This window comes from Ictidomys tridecemlineatus, chromosome 4, assembly GCF_052094955.1.
Source record: "Ictidomys tridecemlineatus isolate mIctTri1 chromosome 4, mIctTri1.hap1, whole genome shotgun sequence".
Classification (NCBI taxonomy): Eukaryota; Metazoa; Chordata; class Mammalia; order Rodentia; family Sciuridae; genus Ictidomys; species Ictidomys tridecemlineatus.
In genome coordinates, this window is record NC_135480.1 from 202,848,522 (window position 1) to 202,866,451 (window position 17,930).

Genomic DNA, 17,930 nt, shown 5'->3' on the forward strand with positions numbered 1-17,930 from the left:
CTCCCACTAGGTTGGAATTATCACCCCCACTGGTCCTCAGCTCCTGGAGGGCAGGGTTTGAATTTAGTATTTGCTTGTATTCTGGCTCTTGGAACAAACTGGAATGTTCCAAGTGCTAAATAAGTTGTTTTTTTTCTTTTAACCCAGGGGTGCTCTACTACTGAGGCTCCAGCCCTTTTAATTTTTATTTGGAAATAGGTCTTGCTGAGTTGCTGAAGCTGGCCTCAAACTCATGATCCTCCTGCCTCAGCCTCCTGAGTGGCCGGGATTATAAGACGTGTGTCATCATGCCCAGCAAGCAATTGTTAAATGAAATTCTCTACCTTTCACCTGAGAAAAAGTGCTTCTTTCCACCCCCAGTCCCTTCTGAGAGACAGAAGAAAGAGTCATAAAAGTTTATTATATGAAAGAAAGAACATGGTTTCTGTACATCTATTTACAGAACAGACAGACTTATTTACAGCAAGATGGAGGCCTTGGTGCCAGTGGAGGCAGATACCCAGGGGAGAGGGAGGAGGCATGAGGGGCCTCCCATGGCTCAAAAACAGGGAACCTGGGCAAGAAGGGGGGCAGCAGAAGCTGGTAGGAGGAGCAAGGTCCCTGTCCTTCCTGAAGGGAGACTGGTAAGTACGTGACTGGAAGGTGGAACCCAGAGTCCAGGCAGGACCCTGGAGTTGCAATGGAGATCCTGGAGTTGAACCCAGAACATTTTGGGTTGATCACAGTGTCCCTGGGGTGCTCTGGGGAAAGGTCTCTGCCCCCTTTGCTGCCCACAGCTGCAGAGGGGAAAGTTCCTGCGGGGGTCACAGCTCACTGGAGCGGACAGCAGGCTCCAGCTTGTGTGACAGGGCAGTGAGAACCTTGTCGAACTTCTCATAGCGCCGGGCTTGGCTGCTGCTGGCCCCTTGGCTGCCCCAGAGGAGGCGCATCTGGAACTCAGTGCTGAACACCTCCAGGAGCTCTGGCCGGGCCTGGAATCCTGCAGGGCAGGGGCACGGGTCAGGGACCACCATCTGGTTGGAAGGAGACTGGGGCTCCCATTCGGAGTCCCCACATTCTTCAGGGTCCCATTTGAGGCAACCTCTCCACAGCCCACCAGGGAGCCAACAAAGTCTGTTAATGAATGTAACCATGCATGGCAGTGTCGGGCCTTTCTCCTACTATTTTCTAGACAAGCAATATATATTTTTTTCATTACCAGAGATCAAGCCCAAGGCTTCATACATGCTAGGCAAATACTCTATCACTGAGCTGAATCCCCAGTCCTTAGAAGACGAAATATTAATGTTTAATTCTTTGGAAGTTTTTTGAGATCTTGCATGATCATTTTCTCTTTCTTTCCTTTTTTTTTTTCCATAAGTTCCATTTTTTTTAAGAAACATATATACGTTTTACAAGTAAATATAAAATACATATCTTTTTATTCCTTCTTGGGGGAAAAAAAAAGGCAAGAAAGTCAGAAAAACCTATCAGAATATTCACAGCGTTTACCCTGGGTAATTGTGGGTAAGTTTTTTGTTGAGAGCCACAGTTTAGTTGGAATGATGCCTGGCATTTTGCTAGAGGGAATGGTTGAAAGATGACCCTGCTCTGGGATTAGGGCAGCTCTGGGATTAGGGCGGATCCTGCTGCCTTGGGCACCTGCTACTTTGGAGTTCCCATTGAGTTCTCCCGGGGTTCCAGGAGAATTGGTGCGCAGAGTGGAGCCCGGTGGAGGGAGTGTGTTCCCAGAAAATGTGTGTAGAGTGCCCGGTGTGAGAGTTCAGGAATAGAGTTGCTGTTTGAACCTACAAGGCTTTTTGGCGGCTCGGTTATTTGTGCCCAGCCAGACTGCGGCAGTTTTTAAATCTTATTTTTGCTCAGCTGTAATTTCTAATTTATCTCCAGTGAATTTCTGCAACTTAATACCAAAGGCAGTAACAGACACTGCCACTTTCATGTGAGAATGTTACAAACTGAGCTCCCTGAAGTGTGGCAGCTGTCTCCACCCCAGGTACCAGGCTGGGCACCTCTTTCTTTCACATTTCAAAGACGAGAACACTGAGGCTCAGCCAAGCTAAGGACCACAGCCAAGGTGCACCCAGTGATTGCCTGTTGAACTACTGAGTGAAGAAGGTGATAAGATGAGGAGCTGGGGAGCTGGGGCAGAACAGAGGGACGAGCACCGAGTGGATGCTGGGAGGAGGGGAGCCCGGGCATCGACCACACTCACCCTGCAGCTTGACCTCGGCATTGGTGTGGTAGAGCCCTCCGTGGTGTGCCACCGTGCGGGCGGCCTCCAGGTGGGCCAGCACCACCTCCACGCCATGCTCCGTGCTGCCCCAGGGCTCGGGACCCTCAGCAGGGGCCGAATCACACTCCAGCAGAGTGATGAGTGGCAGCACATGGGGAAACGTGGTGTTGCTCAGCGGAGGGCCTTCTGCAGGGGACAGAGAGAGCAGGCACTCAGGGACCCTGGAGGTCCCACATCCACTGATTCCCCAGAGCTGAGAGGTGGGAGGAGAGGGGTCTGCCTAAGGTCCCAGAGAGTTCCCGGGGATCCAGACTCCTGGGACAAACCCTTCCTTTTAGATTCCCCTGGGTGCACCCACAGCAGCGATGACGCAGTCCCAAGTGCTGAGCCTAGACCTGGACGTGGCTAATGAGGTTGCCAGGTGCAAAAAGTAAGCTCACCAAGCTCTCCTTATCATCCACACTGGGAGAGTCTATGGCAGCCCAGAGAGGACCGGAACCTGTCCAAGGTCACACAGCAAGGCAGGGAGGTACCTTTGCCCTCATTGAGGCTCTTGAGAAAAGGCTTGAGTTTCTTCTCATACAGGATGGCACCCTCTGTGTGTCGTTGCCGCAGGGTTACCCATGTCTGTTCCAGCCGGGAAATCTGGGGAGATCAGACTGTGAGAAGTTGCCCAAGGAAGTGGCCTGAGTGGATGCTGGCCACAGGCCACCCTGCTGAGTGGACACACAGATGTGGGATAACAAGAGCTATTCTGGCCACCATTGGTGGACCAAGGACAGTGTAGGCTGCCTTTCATGTCATGATGATGCCAACACAACCCATTTTACAGCTGAAGGAACTAAATCTCAGGTGGGAATGACTTGCCCAAGATTATTCTGAAAATAAGTGGCGGAGCTGAGATGTGAACCTGAGACTCTGCCTCCGAGCCCCTGTTGTTCCTATTTATTAGGCACAGGAGAGGCAGTGTGGCATAATGGTTGCACTAGAAATCAGTTCAAACCCTAAACCTTTGGACCTGTGTGACCACAGGCAAGTACTGCTCTCAGTTGCTCGTCTGTAACAAGAGGGGACAACAGAGGCATCCACCTCATGAGAGTCTTTTCAGGAATCAATGTTGGTAAATAGTGTGGCACTAGCCCAGGGCACAGGTGAGTGTCCGTTCAATGGTACTGTGTCATGTTTCTCTCTCTGGCAGTACTAGGGGTTGACCTCCGAGTGCTCCACCTCTCGGCTTCACTCCCAGCCTTTTCCAAATTTCATTTCATCTGGAGACAGGGTCTCAGAGAGTTGCTGAGGCTGGCTTTGAACTTGCAATCCTCCTGCCTCAGCCTCCCCATTGGCTGGGATTACAGGTCTGTGCCACCTCACTGGCCTTTGGGTTTTCTTTAAATGCATCAAATACTCCTCATTCATCCTACAAGTGGGGAACTGAGACCCAGGGAAGGGAAAAGAACGTGTCCTTGGCCAGCCCTTGGGGAACTGTGTTCTCCTGGTTACTCTTTCCCAGCCATGCCTAGGAACTCACAAAGCTCTTCCCATTTCCATCCCCGAGAAACCGCCCAGGGCGCTTCCAGTCTACAGGGTGCCCAGCTCTAGGCGGGCCCCTCAGTACCTGGGCCATGTCCAGGGCGCCCATGACCGCAGCGAAGCTGAACATGTTGCCCATAGTCCCCCTCAGCTCGGCCGCCAGCTGGATGGTCTTGTGCAGCAGCGCTGCTCGCTCCTCCGCCGAGCCGGTGCAGCCCAGGATGTCCACCGCCAGCATGATGGACATGGTGTGGAACCTGTCAGAGCGGCCGGGTCAGAGGGAGCGGGGCCAAGTCCGCGGGGAGGGGCCCTTGCCACTGTCCATCACCGGCGATGGCAGAGTCCGAGTGAGAAGTTATAACGGATCCCTGAGGTTAGAGGGCGCGGCCAGCTGAGGGGACCAAGGCGCAGTGCTTCTGATTGGTCAGCATGCTCCGGGGGCGGGACCAGGGCGCCTGGGGCGGGGCTTGAGGGAGCGGAGTGGGTCGCGCACGCGGTTTTAAGAATCCGCCGTGAGAGCGGGGCCAAGGCTGTGGACAAGGGGCTGCAGCCGGATAATCCGGAGATAGTGGGCGCAGTCTTTGGGGAGCCAGGATGGCTTTGAGCTGGATATCAAGAGTTGCGATTGGCCAAAGGGTGGGAGGCGTGGCCGGAACCCCGGGAAGCGGGCGGACAGGCTAAGGAGCCCCACGGCTTCAGCCAAGCCCGAGCAGGTAGCCCGAGCAGGTAGCCCGGGGGTCCCCCGCGAGTCCCGGGGCGCGGCGCCTGCCTTACCTTTCCAACAGGTCTAGTCGTAGCTGACGGCCATGGGGGAGGGTGAGCAGTTCCATGCCCCAGCGGACTCCCATTAGGGTCTGCATCTCCTTGGTAACGCCCAGTATCCTAGCAACCTGCAAGGACGCCCAGAGGTCTGATTAATTTCCTGTCAGGGCTGGCCCAGGCCATCTGGGAGTCAGAGTTCCTTCTAAGAGGCCTAGCTAGGAGGCCGGTTTGAATCCCAGCTCCACCGCTGACCCTCTACAGGAGCACGGAATTCCATCTTCCTGAGCCTCGTTTCCCCATCTGCGAAATGGGGGGAAGGGGGCAATGTCCAGGGGTTCCCCGCGTGTTGAATATGCAGTTAAGTTTAAGAACCAGAGTGCCCTATTCCAGATGGCAAACCTGAGGCCCAGGGAGGGAATGGGCTTGCCCAAGGCCACACATTGGGCCTAGAACCTTCCTCTTTCCTGCCCAGCGCTCTCCATGGAGCAACATCTCTGCCTTGACTCTGTTCTCTTCTCCCTGGCTCGGAGACCAACGTGAACAACCCGCTCCCCCAGACGCAGAGCTAGGAACTGGGCACAAAGAGAACTGGAGTCCTTGGGTGGTCAAAGAAATACTAAAAAGCGAAGACCCAGGTGTTGGTGATTTATGGGAATGTTTTTCCTTATTTATCCACGAGGGAGCGCGGGGGCGGGAAGTCAGACGTTCCGTCCCTGGACACCGCGGAAGGGCTCCGGGTGCCTCACAGAGCCGGCCCCAGTGCATTTCAGCACTGCCTGGCTCAATGCCAAACCCACATCTGGAGGAAAACCGAATTGGAGAACCAGGCCCCGCACCACCCTGATTCCTGCCCCAAAGCCAAGGATAAAGCTGCTGTCCCCACTCCAGTCCACACCCAGCACCTACCAGGCAGTCAACCTTGGTGACATGTCGGGCCAGTGTCCGGGCATCCACCTCGGCCAGCAGCTCCTTGACCTTTCGCAGAAGGCCCACCTCCAGGGGCCGGTTATCTTTGGGGATCAGTAGTGATTGGAAGGTGGCTGGGTTGAAGGAAGAGGTGGCTTCTACAATGGGGGCTGTGAAGGACTTGCCCCGGTCCCCTTCGGGGACCCCGTTTTCTGACAGTTCCTTTAGTCTTTCTCCATAGCTCCTGGGCTGCCGGTTGGTGGCTTCTACTGCTGCCCACTCTCGGCTGCCCCGGATGGGAGGCTGGAGTTGGCAGTAGTGTCCGGAGTCTGGGTCACTGTAGCTGCTGAGTGATGGGGACGGGGAGGCCTTGGAGAGGGTGTGGGAGGGGCTCGCATGAGGACCCTTGTCCGACTCTCCGGGAGGCTTTGAGGCACTTCCGGAACACAGCTGGGGCTCGCTGGAGCGGCGGGCCACAGGGGAGGCAGGCAGTGCGGTGGCAGAGGGGGCTGCAGGGGCGGCATGGACGCGGGTTACTGCAGAGAGCAAGAGAGAGGACTAGTCACCACAGCTCCCCACCAAGCGGGGTTCCTCATCCCTGCTCCCTAAAGAACAGGCTCCATCCTCCACGTGGGAGGGACACCCCTCTTCCCCACCAGGATGGAGACCAGGCCCAGCAAACTCAGGCAAATGGTCAGGACCACAGGCGACCCCACGCCCCTACCCTGCAGCTGTCACGGCCTCGGAAAACCACAAAACTACTTGGAGGGGAAGCTCAGGCTCTCTGGAGTTGATTGTGCCAGTGGAGTTAGTTCTGGATGAATGAGCAGTAATAATTTACTAGGGACATGCTGTGTGCCCAGAACTGGCAAAATGCTGGAGATACACAGGTCAACAGCAGTGAAAGCATCACCAAACATCAGAAGTGAGGAGCTGGGGGCAGTGGCACATGCCTGTAATCCCAGCAGCTTGGGAGGCTGAGGCAGGAGGATCACTAGTTCAAAGCCAGCCTCAGCAACTTAGTGAGGCACTAAGCAACTCAGTGACCCTGTCTCTAAATAAAAATTTTTAAAGAGGAAATGCAGCTTAGTGGTCAAGCACTCCTCAGTTCAATTCCTTGTATTAAAAAAAAAAATCAGAGGTAAGATCTAGGGAAGTGGCTCAGGGTGCAGCACTTGCCTGATGTTCATGAAGCCCTGGGTTCTATCCCCAGAACCCCAGCAAAAATGAAATAAAAGAAAAACCGAAACCACATGTGATACATACTGAGAGCTCTTACTGCCTATGCAATCCTTCTTTGCACATTAATCTATTTTACCCTCTCAATGTTCCATGAAGTAAATATAAATACTTTTATGATCCTTACTCTGCAGATGAGAAAGCTAAGGCTCAGAGAGGTTAAGTGACCTGCTCAAGGTTACCCAGCCAGCAAGTGATAGGAGCTCAGATTTCAATCTCGACCTCTAGGCCACTTGACCGTGCCACCTTGCATAAATGATTTATGTCATCAAACATTTCTGGTAAGGAATTTGAACTTGGAGGTATTGCTTGGAAGGCAAGTTTGTGGTTCTGACAAAGTTGATGGCCCTGTATTTTAGGAAGGATTTATGTGAGCCCCTGAGTTCAATCCCTAGCCCCTGGGGCGGGGGTTTGGAGGGGAAGTATTGAGAAAAGAAGCCACAGAAATATGTTAGGATCAAGAGTTCCACAGGAGGCTTGAGGGCAAATTCTTGCAAGACACTGCTCTCTGAGAAGAGCAGCAACACCAGAACACACGAGAAACAAAGACCAAGACAGACCCCCGCGCCCCCCACCGATGCCGGCCATACCAGTGCTGTAGGCAGGGGAGCTGGGACTCTCTGAGATGGGGGACAAGGGCGAGTGCAGGTCTGGGATCTGGTCCATGCTGAGGGCACAGCTGCGGATAGAGTCCCGAGGAGCGGGCAGAGATGAGCTGTGGACAGACAGTTCCGTGAGCAGGAGCCCAGAGGGCAGGGCCTCGCTGGCTCCTGGGACCCCGTCTTTGCCCCCTGAACCTCACAGGAAAAACAAGTTTTGGGATTATGGAGTTCAGGCTCTCAATGGACAGGAACCAAAACTATAAAGCCAGGAGGAAGGGCTGCACTGGGCTGGGGTGGCACCGCAGGTCACAGGGTCCACCTACCTAGTCAGCACAGCACGGGCTCCCCTTCCCCGTGTCCCCCACACGAGTCTGCTGTCCTTTTCCATCCCTGCCCAGCACTCCCCTCTCTCAAATCCAAGACCAACTTAAGAGGACAAGATCTGGGGGACCCCAGCAAAGCTAAGGCTCCTCAGGCTCTCTGTGTCTTTCTTATCCCTAGAGGAAGAAGGGCAAGGGACAGCTAGGCCACACCCTGCTAACCCACAAGTACCTTTGAATAAATCAGACATTTTCCCAGCAGACAAACCCCTCACCTGCACCCTCACCATCATAAGCGGAAGGCAGTGTGGATTTTTTGTCCTCCACTGTTGTGGGTGGAACGGGGGTGTAGAAAACTTTGTGCAGTCCACAACCTGCACAAATGTCCTTTCCTGGGAACCTTACCCAGAGAACCTTGGAGAACTGTCTGAGGAGAAGGAGTAGCAGGAAGGGGCCTGAGGGGCCCAGGTCTGCCAACCTGGCTCTTCCTTACTACTCCCACGCTTTGCTCTGGATGCCTTGGGCACACATGGCCTGTGGATCCTGGCACCATTATGTTCACTGGTTCCAAACCACAGACCAGCTGCCTGTTCCCCGAAGGGTTGCCATCTATCCATTCCTAGGCTGGCAATGCCCAACCCAGGCCCAGGGAGATGGGCCAGGAGGGCCTAGCCCAGAGCACAAACCTCTTTGCAAAGATCCAGGAAAGCCACAGAAATTAGCAGACTTTGAAGTGAACAAATTTGAATCTGGGTTTGAATCTTGATCCTACCACACCCCAGCAAGGGTCTGCCCTGCTCTAAGCCCATCTCCTCATCTATAAAGCAGGGGTTAGAAGACCCAGGGGAGACGAGGTTGACAGGACCACTTGGTCAGCCCTCAGCCCGGGTCAGGCACCGCAGGGCCTCAGGCACCATTAGCTGCTATGGCTTTTCCTGGGCTCCCGGGCCTGGTCTTACCCAGCCCAAGGGGCAACCAGGTGTCATTAAAATGTCACTGAGAATATTCTGGTTCCTGTGCAGGGATTTCCACACTGCAAAGCCAGGGGGCGCTATGAGTGTGGGCCCTTTACAGGTAGATGCACGGAGGTAAGAGAGGAAGGAGGGGCCCAGGACACCCGCCAACAAGCGGCAGAGCTGGAACTGGGATCTGGGTCTTTGTCCTGGAGACCCTCTGTTCCCTCCACCGCCCCCCACTGAGGCTCCAGGAGACATCTCGCCCAGCTCGGCATGGCTGGGCCTCCCCTTCCCCACCAAGCTCGCTACGTACACCCCCATTTGACAGCTGGCAGAATGAGGCCTGGTGCGGGGTCCTGGCTGACCTGTTGGAGCAGCCATCGCTGCGGGTGACCTTGTCGGCGGTGAGCCCGTCTGTCATGGTGACGCTGCGCCGCTTCATGTGGCTGCCCTTGGAGCCCGAGGGGCTGGCTGGGCTGGCAGCCTTGCCCGGGCCCAGGCCGTAGCTGGCCTCGAGGTAGCGCAGCGGGAAGGTGCGGTTGACCGGGCAGTAGATGATGGCCCCGCTCTGCTCGGACACGGCCTTGCGGCTGCCCACGTGGTAGCGCACGAGGGCGGGCACGTGATCGAAGCTCTCCTGCTCGAAGAGGTACTGGATGTGCGTGTAGCTCTCGCCCGCCTTCACCACCACCTTGTTGATCTTGAAGTGCAGCGCCTGGTTGCGCCAGCGGCACGTGAGCACGTAGTCGCCCAGGCTGGTGAGCGAGTCCCGGATGAGGAAGTCACCGTTGCGCTGCACCAGGGTCTCGGAGACCTGCGGGGGGCACCGGTAGGCTGGAGTGTGGTGGGGATGGAAGAGGGCCAGACCCAGGGCCAGGGACACAGTGACTCAGGACTGGGGGGACACCAAGGCTGACCCAGACTACAGAGACATCTGAATCTGAAGCTTGGGACCAAGGACACAGCGACTCAGATGCAGACAGGCCTCCTCAGGCAAACGTGTGAGCCAAGCAGAGAAGCAGCGTGAGGGTGCAGAACCAGATGGAGTCAGGCCCTGTGTGCCTGGAGGATGAGGCTGAAGCCACTCTACCTAAGGGGAACCCTGAGAAGGGGCAGGCCTGGGACCCAGGTCTCAGGCCAAGGCAGCCCCAGCACCTCCAGACCCTGGGTCTCTGTGACTTCTATTGCACGGTGTGTCATGGCTGCCCACTCCCAAGCCTCTGTGCCCCAGATCCAGGGCCGCCACCTCTTTTCTCGCAAACACTGGTGCCCAGGACAGGGCCTAGCAGAGTTGGTTCTTGGCTAAGACTCATAATGTGAGTGAAAGAAGCAATAGGTGACGTGTCAGCCCCAATCTGTGACTTATAAAGTCACCTCAGCCTGGAAACTCCACTTGGTCAAAACCAAATAGCCCAGAGATGGATGCTCACTAACCAACACACAAGAGGCTGATACACAGGCCAATAGCAACGAAAGAAATAAAAATAAAGCCAAATTCATTGAGCTCACTGGTGTCAGACATTACTTAATTTTCACAGAGGCTCTTTAAGGTAGATACTATGATTGTCCTTCATTTTACACATGGGGACATCGAGGCTCAGAGAGGTGAAGCAACTCTTTCTTTTTTTTTTTTAAGAGAGAGTGAGAGAGGGGAGAGAGAGAGAGAGAATTTTTTTTTTAATGTTTATTTCTTAGTTCTCGGCGGACACAACATTTTTGTTGGTATGTGGTGCTGAGGATCGAACCCGGGCCGCACGCATGCCAGATGAGAGTGCTACCGCCTGAGCCACATTCCCAGCCCCGAAGCAACTCTTTCAACATCACACATTAAATGGCAGAGCTGGACCTCATCCCAATCCACTCAGATTGAGCCTGTCAAGCATCAGGTCAGGTGCTCTGGTGGCCAGAGCTGGATTTTGGACTCGCGGAGCACTGACGGAGGGCTCTCTCACCTCTCGTGGGATGCGGCCATGGTACCAGGCGTGGCTGCGGAGGTCTGTACTGCTGAGTTTGAGTTCTTCCTCCAACTCCTTGTGCAGTTTCTCTGGCGAGGAGTCCAGTATGTACTTTTCCTTGGAGAACTAGATGGAAGACAGCAGTAGTTGACATCCAATTCAAAGCCCCCTCTTCCCTTCCTCCCAACCACACCCTGCCCAGGGGAACTTCTTCTATCCAGGAATGCTGGGAACAATAAGGCCTAGGTGTGAGAAGGGCCCTTACACATGGGTCCCTATCCCAGCTCGAGTAAAGAAATCCCAACTAATTCCTCTAAGCCATGCCCACAACATTCCAGGCCCTGTGCCATGTGCCAGGGGTGGGGATAAAAAATCCAAGCCCTGTCCTCAAGAAGCCCCTCGGCTTGTCAGGCATGGTGGTGCACGCCTGTAATCTCAGCAGCTCAGGAGGCGGAAGCAGGAGGATCGCAAGTTTGAGGCCAGCCTCAACAACTTAGCAAGGCGCTAAGCAACTTAGTGAGACCCTGTCTCAAAAAAATAGAAATGTCTGCAGATGTGCTCAGTGGTTAAGCACCCCTGGGTTCCATCCCCAATTAAAAAAAAAACAGGTGGGGAGGAAGAAAGAAAGAAAAAAAAGAGAGAGAAAAGAAACTCCTAGGCCAAGAGGCAAGAGGCAAAAGCAGCCTTGGAGCGGGCGCAGTCAGCACCACAGTGCTGGACAGCGGCAAAGGGCCGGGCTTTTCTAAGGGAGATCCCACACGCCGAGGTGCCCAGGAGGCGCCTGCCTGGGCCGCCTTCCTGGGGGAGAGGGCAACCAGGAAGGCTCCTCCTGCACCAGGAGCACCACACACTTCCCGAGGGGAGGGAAGGGAGGGAAGGTTCCTACAGGTGGATCTGGAAGGTCAGGCCGTAGGTCCCCCAGGCAAAGGCATGGGGACAAAAGCAGAGCTCGGGGACAGATCCATTCTGGGATGGAGAACCATACAGCACGAAGGCGGGGAAGGCAGCCACAAACAGGGGCAGAGGACCCCACAATACGCTTTGCATTCCCTGAGGCCCATCCCCCTTGTAATCTCAAGCAGCCCTTGCCCAGGAGGAAACTGCAGGCCAACAGGGACGCCCAAGGCCGCCTACTGGAGCCAGTGCCCAGGCCCTGCCCTCACACCTGCCCTAGTGGGAGATTCCTGGTTTCCCGGTTGCTGAGACCCGAGGTTAGGTATTATCCAATCCCAGGAGACCTAAAGCCCGGGGGAAGGGAGCCCTGCCATCGGGTGCACCCACCACAGAGCCCAGCCCAAACCTGGTTGTGCCATGGAGGTACCTGGGCCTCAACTTTTTCTTCAGTAAAATGGGTACAATGACAGAACCTGCTTCACCCCATGGCCAGGATAAACGGAGACACACCACAGAGCACTGTGGCTAGCACAAAGGCGTCCCAGTCACTGGGAGGACCTGAGACATCCCTCCTCTCCCCTCCCTCAGCCCCAGGCCCCAAAGAAAGCTGCTCCAGCACAGACAGATCCCAGAGCTGGCCAGCAGCGGACAGGTAAGACAGGGCAGCAAAGGTGAGTGTCTCCCCCAGGACACCCTGCTCTCCAGAGTCCTGCAGTCCACCTCTGGCCTCCTCAGCCCCTCAATAGATCTCAGATTCTCATGCGGCAGCACCATATCCACCCCTCAGCTCCCACACTGGCTGGCTTTCCCTGACCCATGCTGCTCCCTGGACGACATGATCCCAGCTCCAGAGTTATCTAGAACCTCCCACCCCACGCATTCAACAGTGACTCATCCTGCACTCTGGTCCTGCGCCGGGCTAAGGCCCCAAGATGACCAGGATGGCCCTCTGTCCTGGGGGAGCCCATGCAGATACTGACTTCAATCCCAGGTTCTCTGAATGTTTGGAGATGCCCAAAAGTTGGGGGCAGAATCAGGGATCCCTTCCCTGACAAGATGAGGGGCCTGAAGAGGCCGGAGGGGCAGAGTAAAGAGGGGGAGAGAGGGGGCAGACAGGAGCTGTGGGAGGGGGCGGCCAGGCAGCACCTGCAGGCAGAGCCGGGAGCTGAAGGTGGGCATGAGAGGAAGAGAAGCTTCCATGGGCTGCGAGTGGCAGGGCGGTCGTGGAGGGCAGTGAGGCTGACCTGGGGAGCTGGGGCTATGCACAGACCACAGCAGAGCCCCAGAAGGAAGGGCTGGGGCAGGGCCAGTCTGCTCCTGGGGCTCAGCCTATGCAGTGGCATAGGGCAGGGTGTGTGGTGGGGAGAGGGCAGTGGACGGGGCGTGGGAAAGAGGCTGGGGTGGGAACAAACTCCAGGTGGAGATCCTGGGAGGATGATGGGACACTTTGAGGTGGGCAGGGCCAAGGCAGCAGTAGTTTGGCAGTGGGCCCATGAGAAATTGAGCTTCGAGAAGCTGCAGGGCTCCGGGGACAGAGGTGGGAACGAGTGGTTTGTACAGGTGCAAGGGGCAGGTGGGGCCTAAGGATGGAAGGTCAGCACATGCTCTGTCCACAGTGGAAACCCGTACCCCACATGGCAGGGAGGCCCAAGGCTGAGGTGAGATTGGGCCTTCTCATCTACCCCACACTTCCTCAAGGGTCCTGGGTTCCTAGGGGTCCCCGGTGTTTTTCCTCACACCATACTAGACCCTGGGAGGGAAAGGGGGGGATGCAGAGCAGAAGGGAACCATTCCCGGGCCTTCCGAGGGTCTTTCCCCTTGACAGAGTGTGCACTTGGTATCCCCCCAGTTCCTTGGCTGGAGCTAGAGAGGCATGGGGTGAAGAGGGGGAGGCGGCTATGTGCTAAAGACCTGGCCCCAAGACTCTGTCACTGTGTGACCTTGAGCCAGTCACTTCCCCTCTCTGTGCCTGCATAGCCTCTGTCTGGTCTGTAAAAGGGCTCTGGGAGACTTCCAGCCCTAATCAATGGCTAGAGAGAATTGGGGAGGGAATCAACTTGGTCCTCCTACACTCCTGAGAGTGGGACGCTTAGGGTCCCTGTATTCTTCTCATCCTCAAGCTGGGGGTCCCCAGCTCCCAAGAGTTGAGGGGGGGGTTGGGGTGCGAATGCAGCATCCCTGAGCTCGGTGCACTGCTATTGGCCAGAGATGATCTCACCGCCTCCCGGCCTGCGCGCGCCTGATTGGCCAGTGCCTGGATGCTGCGCTCCGCTGCCGGCGGGGCCGTCATTCAGGCGGGCTCCGAGCGTGTGTGAGCCTGGGGGAGCGCAGAGGTGACGCGCCCGGCTGCTCCCAGGGGGCCCGAGAGGCAGGAGCTCGGAGACCCCCGGTCAGGGTCTTAACCCCTTCCCACCAGCCCAGGCCCACCAACCCCGCTCTAGCTCTCTTAGGAGTCCCAACCTCAGGCAAAGCCATCCCCAGATGATGCTCCGCAGAGAGGCGGGGTCCGGGTCCTCCCCTCCACCCCCTTCCGTTTAACCCTCTCTCCGCCACGGCGCGTCCTGCGCTGCCCGGCCAGCTGGGCTGGGAGACCCGCACCCCGAGCACGCCCGAACCCACCTCAAGGCAGGAAGGTGGCGGCTGCTCTGGCCACAGCCGTGGCACCCGCAGCATCCCCCAGCTTCCTGCCCCTCAACAGCCTTCAGACCCCAGCCCGGAGCCCCCGGTACAATAGGAAGCCAGGTTGCCCGGGTCACCCGCAGGGGGACCGGCAGGGCTGGAGGACCCGTAGGGCGCCGGGGACCCCACCTCCCGGAGCCAGTGCCCCAGCTCCACGCTACTGCTCCTGCGGGGGAGGCAGGACCGGACGCGCACCCCGCAGCCCCGAGTCTCCGAGCGGTCGCTGGACCCTCGCCCCGTGGAGCGTCTGGGTGCCGGGAGGTGAGGCTGGGCGACCCGCCCCCTCCCTCTGCCCACCGCCCCCTCGGCTGCGACTTGCCCGGCTGCGGCTCTGGGCTCCCGGCCGGGCCGAGCAGCCGGGGGTCCCAGCCCCGGAGCTGGCAGGGGCCGAGCAGCCCCCTCACCTGCACCTGCACGAAGGAGCCGCGGTAGAAGCAGCAGGCGGCGGCGGACAGGGCGCTCCACAGGCTGCACCGCTCGGTCATGGTGCGGCCGGGCGCCGGGGCCGCGGACCGTGCAGGGGGCGGCGGCCGGCGGGGCAGGGGCGCAAGGACCGACCGGGCTGGGCACCGGCTGCGCGTGCCTCTCGGCGGCGCGATTACCTCATCGCCTAGTCGGGGGAGGAGCGGGGAGGCGGGGCGGGGAGACCCCACCCTCCCGCCGGCCGGGAGGGGAGGGGGCCATTGTTCCTCCCTCCGCCCGCCCCCCGCGCCCAGCCCCTCGCCCCCCGCGCTCCAGTCCCGCGCGCCCCAGCCGCTCCCAGCCCGAAGAGCCGCGCCAGCACCTGCCAAGGGGGACGTCACGGCGGGCAGCGAGATGGAGTGGGGACTCCTGGGCCGGCGATCGGGGGTTCCTTCCTACCCATCTCGCTGCACCTCTCCGTGACCAGGAGCGACCGGGAGCGGGCAGGGACTTTGAATGAAATCATATCGAGAGCTGGAAAAATCTCTGCATGTGTTTGACCAAATCCTTTGTGGCCTCGAGTCTCGAGAGCAGGGTTTCTCAGCTCTGATTTGGAATCGCAGGAGGCTAGACCGACTCTGGAGGTGCACAGAGCTAGGAAAGCTCAGGGGTTAGAGGGTCACTCTGGGTTCAACTCGCTTCTCCTCTAACTCTCGGTGCCGCCACCCTCCAGTCTCTTCTCTGGGAGCCCCAATCTGCTCCTGCGGAGAATGCCTCTGGCGAACAGCTGGTACCCGTGCGCCTGTTCGGACTTCACAGAACTTTTTAAGTGATGGCTGAGCCGATGCATGGTGAATTGTCAGGCACACAGTAAGTGCTCAGTTAGTGCACGCTATTTTTTCAAGCTTAAGTGCCTCAAAATCTAGACTTTTTGTCCTTGGATCATGGTCTCTCTAATGAAAAGAGAGCCCTTGGTGATGCATCAGTCAGGCCTGGTGTCCAAATCTTTTGGACAGGCTGTGTGACCTCAGGCAAGTGAGTTCACCTCTCAGGATCCTGGTAGTTTATTTTCTGAAAATACACCTGAAACTCTGAGCATGGAGCACAGAACTTTACAGCCTTGAAATTTTTGAATCCTCACTTTAGAATCAAAGGATTCATGTCAAGGTTTGGGAACTTTGGTGAAATTTCTGAAAGCTAATGCACCCAAGATGAGGCCCTTGGGCAAGGAATAGAGTTGGGAGACTATTGCTCCCAACCCTCAAAGGAGGCTTGGAAAATAAAACCAACCTCCCTTTGACTTTAGCTCCTGGGGGATTGTTCAACCAATTCCACGAACAGGTGTCATTTCATTTATGATGTTTTTAAAAAATCTACATTTTAAACTCTCCAAACTTAAGGAAAAATATAGAGCCAACAATGCTCACAGGGATCTCACTGCCTTGCCAGGCAGCTGGAACTTGTGGGTGCTGAACATGTCCCCTGTGTGTCCCACCTGTGGGCTTTGGTCCTCCCATGGCCCCTCTCCTGTGGCATAAGCAACTGGAAGAGGAGGCGGGCGGGCGTCCTGGCTCACCCCACTGGCCTAGACCTGGCCTGCCTGGGCCACCGCCAGCCCTTCTCGGCCCATCTCTCTCTCTCTTGCCTTCCATTCAGGCCCCTGTGCAGCTGCAGGGGCCTGGCCTCATGCTCCTCCCCCAGAAAGTCTTCCTGCCCCCCCAGCTCCCCCACGGTGGAAAATCATCCCTCCCTTGGAGCAGACTCCTTGCTTCCTGCGGGAGCTGCAGGTGGTGGAGGCACAGCCGGAGCCCTTCCTCCTCCACTCGGCATCTGCTCAGGGCGATGCGTGGCCTGCCCTGGGCTCAGGTCCCCACCGGTGGGCATGGGCTCACTGGGCCCACACCAACACCAGGTTGGAGACACCACTGTTACCCCATTTCACATGAGCCAACACTGAGGCTCAGACGGTGACATGCACAGCCAACGTGGCAGATCTGGGATGAAAACTTGGATCTGGTGGATTGCAGAGCACAAGCCCAAACCACTGTCCTTCTGTCCTGTCGGCACCTGGACAGGGAGCCTGTGAAGGCAGGGCCTGGAGCTCCTCCTCGCCCTGGCAGGATGCTCAGGACTCAGCCTGGGGCCTGTCTGGGGTGGGTGCTGTGTAGCGGAGGGTCAAGGACGTTGTGTTGTCTACGCATCAAGTCGGGTGCAGTCCCACCTCCATCCTGTACCAACTGTGCGACTGTGGGCAAGTCACCGAACTACTCTGTTTCCCAGCTGCAGAGGGTGCATGAAGGCCTTCCCTGCCCTCTGAGGAGGGGAGACCTCAAGGACTTCAACCAGGAAAGAACGCCTCTCCCCTGGTGCCCAGAGCAGCACAGGGCCTGCACACAGTAGGCCCTCAAATGTTATTTTGGTACCCAGGGATTTAACCCGGGATGCTTTACCACTAAACCACATCCCCAGTCCTTTTTACTTTTTTGAGACAGGGTCTCGCTAAATTGCTGAGGCTGTCCTCAAACTTGTGATCCTCCTGCCTTAGCCTCCCAAGTCCTGGGATTACAGGTGTGTGCCACCAAGCCCGGCTCAAATGCTGTTTAGCATCACTATTGCTATCATCATTATTCCAAAACAGCATTTTCAACATTCCCGGGTGCCCAGGACAAGCGAAGCTCTTGATGGATGTGCGCAGTGCCCACTGTCTGTGATGAAGGTCCTGGTTGTCCCTCCCACTGCCCCTCCCAGAACGGGCACACAGCAGATGCTCAAAGACTGGGTGCCGTCAGGGTGCACGAGACATCCGCGGGGCCCTGTCCATCTGGCAGGCAGGCTGGGCCTAGTGGTCACAACATCTGGACACTGCGTCAGGGCCCAGCAGAGAACCATGGCGACCCAGGAAGAAGCTGCTGAGAGCGGACCCACACCCAAGCACTGCGTCTCCCTGATGCTCCTCCTCCTGGGAACAGGCCGGGAGGTCTGGCTCCTCGCAGGGCCACCCTGGTGGAACCAGCTCTGAGCCCTCCAGGGTCCCCTGACCACCCCGCTCAGGTCCTCCTACCTTCACATAGTCCCCACCAGTCTCCAGCTCTGCAGCGGCCCTGGAAAGAGAGAAGAGCGGTGAGTGCCCCCAGCCCAGCTTGGCCCCCAGTCACCAGCCTCTGCCGACCTGCCCGGGCCAGCACATGGTCCTCAGGGGCCCAGGGGTGCATCCTGAAGGCAGCAGGCCCTGCAGCTGATGGCAATTGATGAAATCCAAGTCCCTGGCTGCTCCTCTACCCTCCTGCTGTGCAGCCCAGAATCAGACCCTCAGCCTCTCTGAGCCTGGTTTCCAATCCATAAATCAGTAGTAATGACCGCCCTCACCTAATGAGGGACTTGGGGAATAATGCCTGCCACCTTCTTAGCAGAGTTTGGGTGACTTCCTGAGTCGCTGTCCTCACCTGGCTCTG

At 57.2% G+C, this 17,930-nt stretch overlaps 1 protein-coding gene across 8 annotated transcripts in view; it reads right to left on the bottom strand.

The window, feature by feature from the left end:
- Positions 1–380: 380 nt before the first annotated feature.
- Sh2d3c (SH2 domain containing 3C) overlaps positions 381–17,930 on the bottom strand; it is a 31,897-nt gene continuing 14,347 nt past the window's right edge. For 3 of the 8 annotated variants that reach the window (XM_078048294.1, XM_005320994.4, XM_005320995.3), the window contains 10 exons: positions 17,540–17,579; positions 10,501–10,629; positions 8,914–9,362; positions 7,261–7,385; positions 5,432–5,967; positions 4,538–4,653; positions 3,849–4,020; positions 2,767–2,878; positions 2,213–2,419; positions 381–979 (listed from right to left, as the gene is read on the bottom strand). In XM_078048294.1, coding sequence (XP_077904420.1) covers positions 804–979; positions 2,213–2,419; positions 2,767–2,878; positions 3,849–4,020; positions 4,538–4,653; positions 5,432–5,967; positions 7,261–7,385; positions 8,914–9,362; positions 10,501–10,629; positions 17,540–17,579 — 2,062 coding nt within the window. In that variant the 3' untranslated portion in view covers positions 381–803. Of the gene's footprint in view, positions 980–2,212; positions 2,420–2,766; positions 2,879–3,848; positions 4,021–4,537; positions 4,654–5,431; positions 5,968–7,260; positions 7,386–8,913; positions 9,363–10,500; positions 10,630–13,615; positions 14,407–14,480; positions 14,685–17,539; positions 17,580–17,930 lie in introns of those variants that run through there. The other 5 variants (XM_040286379.2, XM_040286375.2, XM_040286378.2 and 2 more) reach the window with 5 other exon arrangements.